We start from the raw sequence: 13,327 nt of genomic DNA, 5'->3' as shown, positions 1-13,327 counted from the left end.
AGTAGTGTTTAACACTTCAATAAGCTAATTATCTGAACTGCTGTGGTCTTCAAATTTGGTCGCCATGCTCACATGGGCAGTGATGAAAGCAACCTGTAGTCATACTGTGTGCTTTCGTCAGCTAGTGACTTCTTTGTCTCAAAATTTAAACTTTTGCTTGAAGATGAAAAGTAAGTTTCTTGTCCAGTTTCCTGCAGAGGTTAATAGACTAAGTTGAGACTTTTACAATTTAATAATAATTAAAATTGTCCTACCAATATTAGAGCAATAACATTGCATTGAAATGTAATCCATTAAAAATAGATTTGAAAGTAGTTTCTAAAATTGCTATTTCATCTGGATGCATCTGCTAATTTTTTAGCTTTACAGTCATGTTTTCTTACATAGTTGTCTTCCATATGGCCTTCCAAAGGAAAATCTAATTGTTTTTTTTGTTTATTATACAAAAAAAGCAAATGTTTTTCCCCTTGAAATGTCTTCAAAAGGATATTTTGTGGGGGTTTTGTAATAAAGTAAATTAAATATTTAAGGCAGATGTAAATTTTTTCAAGTTAATGTTAACGTCACTCCACCTGAAGACTTGTTCTCCTACCTTTCAAAGCAAATAAAAAAAGACTTGGCATCACTTTCTGATGAAACAATCTTACCACTTGGTGCATTTTGTTTTTCAAGAACTAAGATTGTACTCCACTTCCTGAAGCACAGAAGGTATTTTCTTCTGTGTCTCTTACAGCACCAAAAGCACAGTGAATGTAAGTCATTCAACAGACATTTTCATGGTATACCTCAAGAGTTTGACGATCAGGCACTCAATTAATTGTTCCCTGAGTGTAGATGGTAACTGCTGTTTGGTCTTTGTCATGAACCACTAATAAGAGAAACATTCTGAAATGTTTGTGCAGAATGTCATTCCTAGTCACTAGTGTATATGTAAAAAGTCCAGAGTATAGAAACATTGTATACCAACATTTGGCCATGTTTTTACCAGGTGGTAAAAAGTCTTGTCCTTCAAATGGTTAATGATATGCTCATAGTTCAGGCGAGTTTTGTAGATGTCTGCATCCAGGTTGTCAACGATGCTAGGCTTGTGTCTGACAAATTGGGTTAGCGAAGCACTGATGGTTTGTGTATTGATTATGTAGAAGAGGCCTTAAAAATTGACATTGGAGTAAATATATTAAATATACCTTTCTTTCCTTTCTGTCACATGTATCTTTATAAATGCTTGTAACAATGTTGTCTGTTTTTATATTTTGTAAATAAATATTTTTATTTGCATTACCTTAACTTGGTTTGTGTTAAGGGTGATTTCAAGGGTCGTTAGCTGACAGCAGAGCTTACTATCCCTTTGGGTTTGGCAATCCTTATTTTGAAATACAGGAATACTCTTGTAGTAGGAGAATCCCTGTGTGTTTCTCCAGGGAGTCTGAAAGGTAACAGAGTGCTTCTCTGCTTAATTTTTAAATGCACATGAAGGCTCTTTGTGGATGAAATGGCTTCCTTTGAGCAAAATAAGCCAGATAAGCTCCCTTGCTGTTGGAGTAGGGTAGTGGGGGAGTGTGCTTGGATCCTCAGGAAGTTTGACATAATGACTTAACCTCCATTCATTGTTGCTAACTTTGAAATCTGATTGTGACAATTCCGATGCAAGTCTATATTGATATTAAAAGATAAGTAATTGGTTTTTATTGTTATGTTTTTATTCAAGTCACAGAATTAGTTGCAGGAATAAGCAGTCTGAAATGGCCCTGATAATATATTATGAATTGTTTTATAATGAAACATCATGCTCTTAATATAGTTGTTTGTGGTTGAAGGAGATGGAGGAAAAAGTCTTGTGTAATCTGAAGTATCAGCATGTCTCTAGAAGCCAGAGAAATCTATGAGAAAGAAGCTGTATTTGAAAGTCTGAAAGTATAGAGTTGAAGTGCTGTATTTAAGTTTGGAGTATACACAGGTGACTATTATGCAGAGAAGCCGTCGTGGTCTAAAAATGTAGTAAATGCATTTGGTGTATCGGTGGACCTATGAAGTATGTCAAAGATGCCTTCTTTCTATTGTTAGCCTCTTCCTTCTTGCTTCAATATTTGTGATTTGTGTCTGTGGGGAAAATGTTATTAAAAGTCAGGATTGGAAAGGCAGAACTCTTATGGAGAATAGCATGCTGAACTTGAAACTGTTTTACTTGACTAAATAATAACAACTTTTCATACTTCAAGCAGAGATATTTTTTTTTTCAAGATCCAAAGCTGCCATCGAGTGTCTTGACATAATACAAAGCCATGATGGTCTCCAAAATGGTGACTGACCATGTGGGGAAAGTGTATGGGAATTCTAACTAACCAGGGTATCTACTAGTAGGCCCCAGTCCGGTAAAGCACTAAAGTACACATGTATGTTTAAGTATGTGAGTGGTCCCAATGTGGTTTCAGTGGACTACTTGCATGCCTATGTGTATTGCTGGATTGAAGCTTTTGGTGAGTAGAATAACTTTTATTTATCTCCTGAACCAGTTTCACAAACAAAGAATTATTTTAACTATGTAAGGGAAACTTACTAACTCAAGAAAGTGTATATTGTAAGCAGGCATTCTTTTACATAGGTGACAGTCATGCTAGGTGTTAGAAAATGTTTTAATTCTTCTTGTGCCTTGTTTATGATCTGTGTTTTTGTCAGCTGGGGCAATAAACAGACACTGAAGTCGGTTTCATAGATACATAGGACTTCTGGGATTTTAAGTCTGTCTTCATCAGTACCAGATGTTTCAGTAATGATCTTCCCAATGGAAATACTTTTTGTCCTAAACAGTAAAAAAAATCCCCCATCTTAAAATATGATTTAATAGCCTGAGTACAAAAATAATTACTCCATTTTATGCAATTGTAGACATTCGTGTCTGTCTCTTGCTGTTTTTCAATATTTACTAAATTCTTGACTGGGTTCCTGTGACAGGGATTTTGTGGATTAACTGTATTTTTCTGTTCGGCAGAGTCAATTTTAAATTGGTTTCAGTTTCTTCTACTGGCCCTTTATTCTAGTACAATGTGTGAAAGGCTAAGGTTATGACATAGTGACTAACAAAAGATACAAGTCTTTTTGTAATACAAATTTAAAAACAAAAACACAAACCCATCAAGTTACTTTTATTTCTGTATGCCACCTGGTCTTTTGATTATTGGGTTTCTTCTGTGCTTCAAACAGTTCCAGCCCTTTCAGTCTCCTTCACATGCTCGTCTCCAAAGAAATTTCACTTGTCTCTGAGCACTGTTCTTTTTCTCCTTTCAAAGTAGAATGATCCATAAAATGCACATCATCAGAAGAACAAGGCACAAGTAATTTTACAAAAGAGCTGTATACTAGCCATAATTTGTTACATCTCTCTATCCCCAATGTTTTGGATTTCTCTCTTGATTGCTTTGCACATAGAGTAGAGGTTTGCATTGAGCTTCTTCATTTGCTCCATATTTTTACACAAATTATCCTGATAAGTATGTGTGAGAGAGTTTCAAATTTATTTTTCTTTAAATTTCATTCTAGTTCAGGAGCACAGATCTAAATAATCCATTCCAAAACCGTCAATTTTATGAGCTACCAGTCTGGTTTTACTTTTATGCAAGTCTGTTTTAGGTTGAAGATAAAGATTTGAAACACTAAAGTTAATGGAATAAATGTGATTCTTGCTGTAATTTTTTTATACATACAACTTGAAGTTTTAGTGTGAGTTAACAGTAGCAAGCTCATGTGAACAGCTCTGTATGAAGGCTTTTTTTAAAAAAGAAAAATCTTAGGTAAATTACATTTAATTTTGTTGGTTAATAAGATTCGATTGAACAATAATATGTTTCTCTATTAAAGTATGATACACCAGAATTTTTGTGACCAAAATAGTTCTCTAAAAATAATTATTTTTGATATTTTGTATATACAGGTGATATTAAATTATCAGGGTGTTCTACTTGAACTTCAGATTTTGTATTTGTTTAGGGAAAGCCCATATTGTATATACTTAACAAGTAGTACCAGGATTTTTTTCGCATTGCCTATTTATATATCAAACCATCTAGTCAGTGTGTAAAACAACTTTGTAGTATTTGTGGCATTTATTCTACAACAGCTTTTTCCAGATCAAATGGATATTATTGTGTTTTGATGTATGTTTAAAAATAATCTTTTTCTTCCTAGGGTGTGGACATAACTACAGCTATGAATGATCGAGCAGTGGCTCAGAAAAGGCTTAATGAAAACACATTTGATTTAGAGGCCATGTGCATGTTAAATCGTGCACAGGAACAGGTATGTTGCACTTTTTCATCAGCATATTGATGAACTTAAAAGTAAATGTTTACCCTTCATACCAGCTGATTTTTCTTATGTATTTAAGTACAGGTTTTTGGAAGCCCAGTTTATGGGCAAATGGTTAAAAAATTTACCTTTATTTTGCATTTCATAACACTGATTTTGAGGATGAGCAAACCATGAACTTGCTAGACTTTGAGCTTAGGCTTTAGGGTTAACGTACAAAGATGCTCAGCTTTTTGGAGCGTCTGCTTACAAATGAGTGTTTATGAACACAGCACTAAACATAAGTGAGGAATCATTACGAAAATTATTGAGAAGCAGCAGAGAATTGCAAAGGAAAAATGTGCAAATTTTTATTTTGGTCTTATATTTGACTTTTATTTTGTAGATTGACGCCTGGGCTCAATCAAACTCCATACCTGGCCAGTTCACAGGAAGTACTGGAGCACAGATACTGTCCTCAGATGAGCTGACCAACAGTGGTCCCCAAGCATGGATTAGAAAGGTAGAAGTTATGCAGACATATTTGTCTAACTATCACATTTTAAATAGCAGTGGAAGTATCAGAAAATGCAAAAAATGTGTCTTAAAAACCTATGGTAATGCATGTGTCACATACAACAGGTTGTGTTAAATCATTGTCTTTGATCAGTTTAGATACTTGCTGCTGCTCTGTCCACTTTGTTGTGCATTAAGGTGTTGCTCATGACACAGAGTACTTCAATAAGGTGTGTGCGTCTGGTATTTGAGTCAGATTGGTTCATATATACTGTCACCTTACACTGAAATTACATTCGTGATATTGGTATGGTTGCAGCGGTAGGTCCATCACTACTTTATGGGTTTGGGACAGATCAGGCAAGGTTTGATCCTGATGTTACTGCAGTCAGCGATGTTTTGGCATCAACTTCAGTGAACCAAGTCCCAAACTGCCATTTTGTTTGTCTTGGTTCTATCTGATTACTACTTTGCCTCTATTTGTATCACCAGGGTTTTCTGGGAGCCAAAGATTTGGAGTATTAAACCAGGAGTTGCAGTTGGGTTAATAAGCTTAATGTCATCCTACAGTGAAATAGTTATTTCTTACTGCAGAGTAATACTGGCTTATTTTTGGGGTGTGGTGCGTCATACATACATGCGTTTTATAAGTTTAATAATTCATGCTTCATCTTTGAAAATGAATACTGAACTGGTTCTCTTTTGAGAAGTAGAACTGAGGAATTCAAGCAATATCCACCTTTCAGGCAAAAAGAATAATAAGTTATGGCGGTCAGTCTTACAAGTAATGTAGTTGAATATACGCTGTATCTGCTTATCCTTCCAGAACGCAGTGTTAAGACAAACTTCAAAACTAGTAGGTTAGATTTGAGGCTTAGGTAGAGTTTTCCATAAAACTTGGTATAAACTGAACACAAAAGTCTGGGATTATAACATCCTAAAAATAGTAACATTTTTGTCAAGATTCACTAACTTCTTTTTCCACTTTATATAGCCAAGCAATACAGAGAGCCAGGCAACACAAGAGATTGAAGTTACTTGCTAGACGGGAATGTTGTGGGCTCTTACCAGTATTAATACAGAGCGTAGATGATAAAGTCTTATTTTAACAATTACTAACTTTTGAAATTGTAACGAATTGTTGGCTTTGGTTAGAATAATTGTCCCTGACAGAGCAACTTAGAAATATAAAGCACTCAGCAGGGATGCATTGGTGAGAAAAGGAGAGCTTTTCTACCATGAGGCTTGTGAAAGAGATCAGCAAGCCTAGGAGGGCTCTCCCTTTCTGCAGTACCTTGAGTGGGTTCCCAAGGCAACAGAAAGGGAGCATCTCTGATCATCTCTTTCTCAAGCCTCCTCTTCTCATCCCGTTTTCATTTCTTGAGGTTCTGTGGTGGTCTTCTGTGCCTTACAGTGACAGGAGTGTCCACTTAACAAAAATCAAGTGGAGAAGGCAAGTATGTTTTCCCTCGGTCTTTTAACTTCACTCTGTGATCTACTTTAAAAAAAAAAACAAAAACAACAAAAAACAAACGAACAAAACAACAGAAAAACAACAAAACGCTTTATAGGGAGAAAATGAGAAGAGTCTGGTCTCTGGCTTGCGGACATGACTGCTGTGAGGAGCAGAATCATATTGGAACATTTTGTTGATTCTAGAAGTAAGAGCGAGCTGGCAGAAGCAATTCTGTCCTCATAGCTGTAAAAATGTAGTGGTTTGCAGTAGTAGGCGTCCTCCCTAGCAAGCATCATGTGGTTTGTCAGAAAGGAGGCTGCTACTGGAAACAAGAAGAGTTGTTGGGTGAAGAAGATGAGGACACAGTCCTCTTTCCTGCTCTGGCATTCCTCAGCTTGACTTCTTTTGCTCTTTCCAGGTTCCATATTCGCATGCACATTGCCATCAAACTCATGAGATGACAAGTAGTTACAGTCATGTGCCCTCTACAAAGTGCATTAGGGGCTACACAAGACTTGCCCTGGGTTGTGGGGGTTTTTTGGCTTTTTTTTTTTTTTTTTTTTTGGGGGGGGTGGGGTGGTGTTGGTGGTGTTTGGTTGGGGTTTTTTTAGGAATGGTGGGGCCTGTGAAAACCTTCACAAAACTTAGGTTTGATGTGGAGTCACATCCCGTGGTTAGAGAATGATTCCACAGAAAAAAGTGAAGTAGGGATAATGGGTTATGAATGCATGTTATCTTTCTCAGTGACACGAATGCGAACCAACCATGAAATGCAAAGTACAGGTTGTATTTTACTTAGGCACTTGAAGTTGTGTAACCTAGTTCCTGTTAATTATGCAATGTAGCACTGAAGTCAGACTTGTACTCCCTTTTTTGTCCTAAGAAAATGCATTTTAACGTTAAAAAATACTAGGGGATTTTAAATTTTTCATCTGCTAGTAGGGCCGTGGAATTTCTTGGGGTATGTTGTGTGTGTAAATTAATGCATGTTTCTGACTGAAGATGCTTACTGAAGGCATTTTGCTTGGGAGATTGCCATAAGCAATTGCCATTAGAGGACCTGTGGACGTGCACTGTTTAGCAGAAACAGAGCCCATGTCAGCTAGTTATTTGTGTATCATTAAACAAAGAATTAGAACATGTACAGACATTGTGCTTGACAGAGATAATCACAAAACTAGACAGATGTAACAAAACGGAAGAGCGGTGTCAGGAGGGGAGAAAAATTAAAGTATTTGGGGAACTCAACTTGTTTGATAAGTATTGTCTTCACTTTGCATTTCTTGGATTTCAGCTCTTTTTTTGTACTTTAAAAATTACTCTGGAGAGGTAATATGTACTCAAACCAAAATACGCCTGCAATTTCAATTTTATCTCAATAAAGTTTTGAGGGAATTAGTTACTGAAGTGGTTAACGTGGCATACTTGAGTGATCGACATACCAATTAGAAGTATGGTTTGTTTTTCTAAGTAATGTGCTAATTTGTGATGTTCATGCATAAGGTTCTGAGCAGTATTCATACAGGAATAATATGTTGTTAGGTTTCTTGTATCATTAAAACAGATTTATGAACAATATTATCTCTTTCTTTTGAAAAGTGGTTTCTGTTTTGGTTTATCATCATTGGTGTAATCAGTTCACAAAATGACTGACTTGTTCTGGAAGTTGCTTCTTTTTTTCTTTTTTTTTTTTCTTACAAATACACTATGCTGCTGAATAAATGTCAAATCAGAGGAAGTGCTCAAATACTTTTTTCCACGCAAATTCTGTTGAGGTCTACTTACTCAGACTTTCCCAGCCTCATCCCTTGTTTCTGGATTTATCAGTTAATTTTAGCTTAAACTTGCTCTCCAAAACAGGGTTTCTGCAACATTTTATGTGCACAGGATAATGCTTGGGATCTGTTTCATTCAGTTGTGCTAAATAAAGCACAAGACACAGGTTTAATATGGCCATTAGAATGCACTGCTTTGTGTAGCAAGTTCTGAAAAGTTTGAGTGTTCCTTCCATTCTTCCACAGTCATAGCTCATGCTAACAATGGAGGTAAAACTAGGTCTTGTGATTTGTCACTTGCAGAAGGACTGCTGACCTTCTAACACGGCCACTTACCAAAATACTTGTATTTATATTGCATTATATGACATAATGACGTTTCCCTGGAAATAAAGGCCACATGGCAAGGCAAATCAGCTGTATGTTAGTTATATTGGACTGGATCCCTGTTCAGTCCTCATAATGTTTTTTTTCCAGCTATCTTCAGCTTGTTTTCTACTGATTGTGTGCAAAAGCTGTGAACAGCAATCCTGAAGCTGATTGTGAGTGTAGTTTTGGAAGGCTTGTAATTCTTCAGAAAGGTATTCTTCCTCTTGTATAGGGAGAGGAATGTGGCGGCTGCTGCTGTAAATGCCAGTTTACTAAGTGGAAAATTCAGCTACTACGCAAAAGTTTTGCCAAAGATAGATTCTTGTTCCTCATACATGACTCAGAGAAATTCTTCGGAGTGGTCTTAAAGTAATCTTTAAGACAGCCCATTGTGCTGTAGCTGAAACTGTCCACCTAGTGCCTTTAAGGCTTTTTTGTCTTTTGCTTAATAAATTATTGCTCAAAAGAAATAAACCTTCCTTCTGACAGAACTTATGTTTTAGTGCCATGTCAGCATTGCGTGAGAAGGAATGGGTATTTTCTTTTCAGAGAGCAGAAACTGATGATGTATTTTAAGATTTTAGGTAGTGATGGCTTTAATATTTTGGATGTTGCAGGTGCTGTTTTATAGATTGTTCAGTTCAATGCTGTATGCTAGCCTTTTCCCAAAGACAGCTCTTGCAGTTAAACAACGGTGACTGTCCAACTTGTATTGTGTTTCAGAAAAAAAATCTGTAAAATCATCTTTCAGGTGTGATTTTTTTCGTGTTTGCTTGTTTAAGCTCTTAAATGCTAATTCAGGCATTCATGTCCCCCAAAATTTGTTGCCCTAACGTAGCTTTAAAAGAGGAATAGGTTTAATTAAAATTACTAAAAAACCCTCTTAAGTGATCAGGTTTTACTATGTAGCCTTCTTTTTAAAGAAAGTGTTGACACAAGAATATGGCTTATTAGTTGTCTCCATCTGCTGGCAGAATGGAAATGTGCTTTATTTGGCTGACCCTTCATGGAATTGAGAAATCACAAGATGAGAAAAATTATACTAAATTTTCAGGCAGACTTACTCAAATTAAGATTAGTGAATGAAAGAGACCAATTATTTTGTAAATAATTACTTAATTCCAACAACAGTAACCAAGTACTTAGAAACCTGGGGCTTTATTATATTACATACTCTTCAATATATTACCTTCCTTATGTGCCAGATCTGCAAGGGTACATAGCTGCTAAATAGTTTTGTGAGACTTGGCCTTTTATGATTTTTAAAACTGAAAAGAAATTTATATCTTGCTTCCCTGCTCTTGTTAACATTTCTACTATTTTTACATTTTCAAATATAATTACAAGCACAGCACTAGTTTTTACCCATACTCTATTAAATCATGGGATGAGTGAAGTTGTCTGTCATTAAATTACTAAAAAAAAAAGTTATGGATAGTATAATTGTACAGGTGACATGAGAGATTTATATTCAGTTTATTATTTAAAAACAAACAAACAAACCTGAAAGAAGAACTTCTTCCCCCTGCTGCAGGCCTTCTTTGCTTCTTCAGTAAACTGAATCAAAGTAGGCTTCTCCTGGCTCCTTTCATATTGATACCAGAATTAAAAGTACAGCTATTCTGTAATGAAACAAAGCTTCCGTTTCTAAGTCCTTGTTGGCTTGGTTCTGTTGTACACGTTTAAGAGTCAGCATAGTGTAAAAAATTCCTACTAAAATTACCAGATAGGATTCTGAATCGCAATTAGCTGTGTTTTTAATAAACTGCACTTTGGAATTTAGAACCCCTTTTATTTGCAGTATTTGGAATTTGTTCCGGCTCTGGTAATTCCTATATAGGAACTTGGAGCTTTGATTTTTAACTATGAAAAGCAGTATTTTGATTCTGTTCTCTCCTTTCTACATCATTTCTAACCCCTGAATTAGTACATTTACAGGTGTGATGAGAAAGCTGTGTAACATTAAAATGACCTCATCAAGAAATTGCACTCTTTCCATTTGTGAACTGAATACACGGTGGTGATAATGAAACAGATGTTTATATTGAAAATTCTATCATTGCAAAGCAGGTACAAAAGAGGAATCAGAACCCAGGGTGACATTGACTGGGGTTTGTATCATTCTCGGCATGGTTGCCCTTTTCTTATGAGAGGTTCCTGGAAAAGAGAGGGGAGGATGAAAATGGAAGTAAGTAAAAGCCATTCTAGGTGTATAGATTGAGGCAGTTCGTATCAAAGAAACTGATTGTCTCTGTGTACACACACACACTGCATGGTCTGCACCAGTCAGAAAAAAGTTGAACCGGAGAGGTGCGCTTAGCCTCTCTACTCTTCCATCGGACCACTTTGTTATTAAATGCAGCATCCAGTTGCATGATTGATAGGTATTTACTGTTTAATAGGTAAATATTTGGAGAAGTCCTGCCACAATCTTCAGCAATTTTTTTTTTTTTTTTAAATTTTTTAACACTATGTATAGTGGGGATTACACACATGCATCATTAGTGTGTATCAGTTGCTAATTCGAAATCCCCTTAAAATATATTATCCTTAGTCTCTGCAAAAGTAAGACTTCTGGTTTTGTTTACATACAAATCGAAACCAAGGACCTATCAGTCCTTTGTCCAAATCTGGGAAACGCTTACTTTTGCAAGCACAGCTCAAAATAAAGGGGGGAAAAAAAATTTTGTTCTATTAATTTGCTTTGATAGTAAGTAAAATTTTCACAAAAATACTAGGCATTGTATCATCTAACCTACTATGCGAAATAACTGATGGACTTATCAGTGCCAGTGTGTAAACTTGTATATTTTAAGGCAAGCAATTTTTTGCTGTGATGGAAATGATTGACTTACTTACTTGGGTCAGCGGGGGGGGCAGAAGAGAGATGATAGTTCACAGAATAACCTGTGAACTTTCACCCCTCTATATGGAAACTTGTTTCAGGGTCAAATCCTTGTAGCTGCCTTCTTGCCACGGTCAATGCCAGCCCTACTATTCACAACACTGCGGCCATCGAGGCCTAGGTACGTAAACATTTAAGGAGTTTTTAAAGTTCTTTACATCAAAACAGATTTTTAAAATTTCTGTTTATAAGCTTTCACCATTTAACAACTATTATGTTAATGATGATTTGAAAGAATGTGAAGACTACTGCTGCTAAACTGTGTGGCTAAGCGCCTTTTTTTCCTTTAAAAAAAGAAAAGAAAAACCTGTATGTTTCATGTGGATTTTCAGAGTAGAACTTGAATGTGCAACTGCTGTATAATAAAACGGGGAAACTTTTTTTTTCTATTTAAAATACGCCTAAACACTATGTGAATGTCATTACTAAATGTGCTTGTATTTTGTTCAATAACTAGGTACACTTGGCACACATGTTGCCAGTTAAACAGTTAACACTGCCTCCTTTCACAAGATGAGAAGAGATGCATTGGAACCAAAGTAGCGTGTTTAAAAATGGACGGTTATCATTTTATTAAATACATATGTCTGAAATGGGTCACCTGCCACTTTTGGATTGCATTAGAATTTTCTTAAGTTGTTCTTTTTTGAAAATATTGATTTGTGTCTCGTGTGTCTGCGTGAATTCTGGTTTATACAAAATGTTAATGTATATAAAGCTAAGGTGTATTTTTTTGAACTGAGTCTGTGAAAGGTTGTTAGAAACATTTTTTTGTTAGAAACATTTTGGAAGCTCCCACTTACTTTTTTAAATCCCAGTGCTAACTTTAGGACTTGTTTTACTTTTCTTTTTCTGGATAGGATCAGTTCTTAAGAGCAGCCCCTGTAACTGGAGGAATGGGAGCTCAGCTGATGAGAAAAATGGGCTGGAGAGAAGGAGAAGGGCTTGGAAAAAACAAAGAAGGCAGCGTTGAGCCTATTATGGTCGATTTTAAGACAGATCGAAAAGGTAAGCCCTTCCTTCAATGTCTTATGGCAGTATAAACTTCTCATGTCTGTTTTGGAGATGGGCAAAACAACTCCAAACTAGTAAGCTTTTTCTGGGTACGGCTTCGCTGTAAAAATTAACAGAATGATGTAGATTATTTTGGTACTAGTTTTCCAAGCCCTGGATTATGTATATAGGCTTTGTCCTTATGCCTGTGAGCTCTTCCAGCTGTTCTTTAACTTTCCCTAACCTTCACCTTCCATTTTTAAAAGTGCTTCTCAATGGTTCTTAAACTAGGGATGTGCTTCAGTTGGATATATGGAGAAGGCAAGGACAGGGAAATGAGCTGTGGAAAAGCCATTGCAGTTGGTCTAGAGAAAGTGGCTGAAGCAGGAATGGGGCAGGGTAGAAGACTGGATAGCTCAATCAGTTTTAAACTGGGGTGAAGGACAGCAGTGAAAGCTACAGAGTTGAGTTACTGCTGCCTTTCAGCTGAAGTCCTGACATGAATAGACTGTCATGCATGATTGGCCATCTCACCAGCATATTCAGCAAGAGTTCTGTTTCCAGAATGAATGTTTATGAAAATTTTCCACCTGAAATACCTATACAAGCTCTAACCATTTTAAATACAAGATGCAGAATTTCAGCCATCAGAATTTATGATCTAATTGTTCTATTATGCATGTTGCAAAAAAAAAAAAAAAAAAAAATTCACCACTGACTGTGGGAAAACAAACTCTTACTGTTGTTCTCCTAAATATTTTTTAAAAACTGGGAACCTTTAATATATTAAATAGATCACATCTAATATTAAACCCGTAAATCAAAGTAGTTTCATGCTTTGTGTTAGCTTTTGTCAATGCTCATAATTGAGTTCGGAATAAAACAAAGCATATAAATGCAAATGTTGTGAAGTTCATTTGCAGAGATGCTGTTGGAGTTGGAGGAATCTTTAGGTGTCAAAATTGCTAGTTCTCAATATAGACATAGTTCAGTATTGCTCAGGTGACCAAGCTAGCAGCGAAAATATAATTT

General features: G+C 36.1%; 1 protein-coding gene across 6 annotated transcripts in view; it reads left to right on the top strand.

Annotated features, from left to right (window-relative positions):
- The window catches only part of SON (SON DNA binding protein), a 39,168-nt gene that overhangs the window by 21,048 nt on the left and 4,793 nt on the right, over positions 1 to 13,327 (top strand). For 3 of the 6 annotated variants that reach the window (XM_010580388.1, XM_010580386.1, XM_010580387.1), the window contains 3 exons: positions 4,183 to 4,293; positions 4,688 to 4,804; positions 12,163 to 12,310. In XM_010580388.1, the coding sequence (XP_010578690.1) occupies positions 4,183 to 4,293; positions 4,688 to 4,804; positions 12,163 to 12,310 (376 nt within the window). Of the gene's footprint in view, positions 1 to 2,241; positions 2,424 to 4,182; positions 4,294 to 4,687; positions 4,805 to 10,467; positions 10,586 to 11,343; positions 11,425 to 12,162; positions 12,311 to 13,327 lie in introns of those variants that run through there. The other 3 variants (XR_775193.1, XM_010580389.1, XM_010580390.1) reach the window with 3 other exon arrangements.

This window comes from Haliaeetus leucocephalus, unplaced genomic scaffold, assembly GCF_000737465.1.
Source record: "Haliaeetus leucocephalus isolate CR32 unplaced genomic scaffold, Haliaeetus_leucocephalus-4.0 Scaffold702, whole genome shotgun sequence".
Classification (NCBI taxonomy): Eukaryota; Metazoa; Chordata; class Aves; order Accipitriformes; family Accipitridae; genus Haliaeetus; species Haliaeetus leucocephalus.
This window is presented reverse-complemented; position numbering and strand designations above follow the sequence as displayed.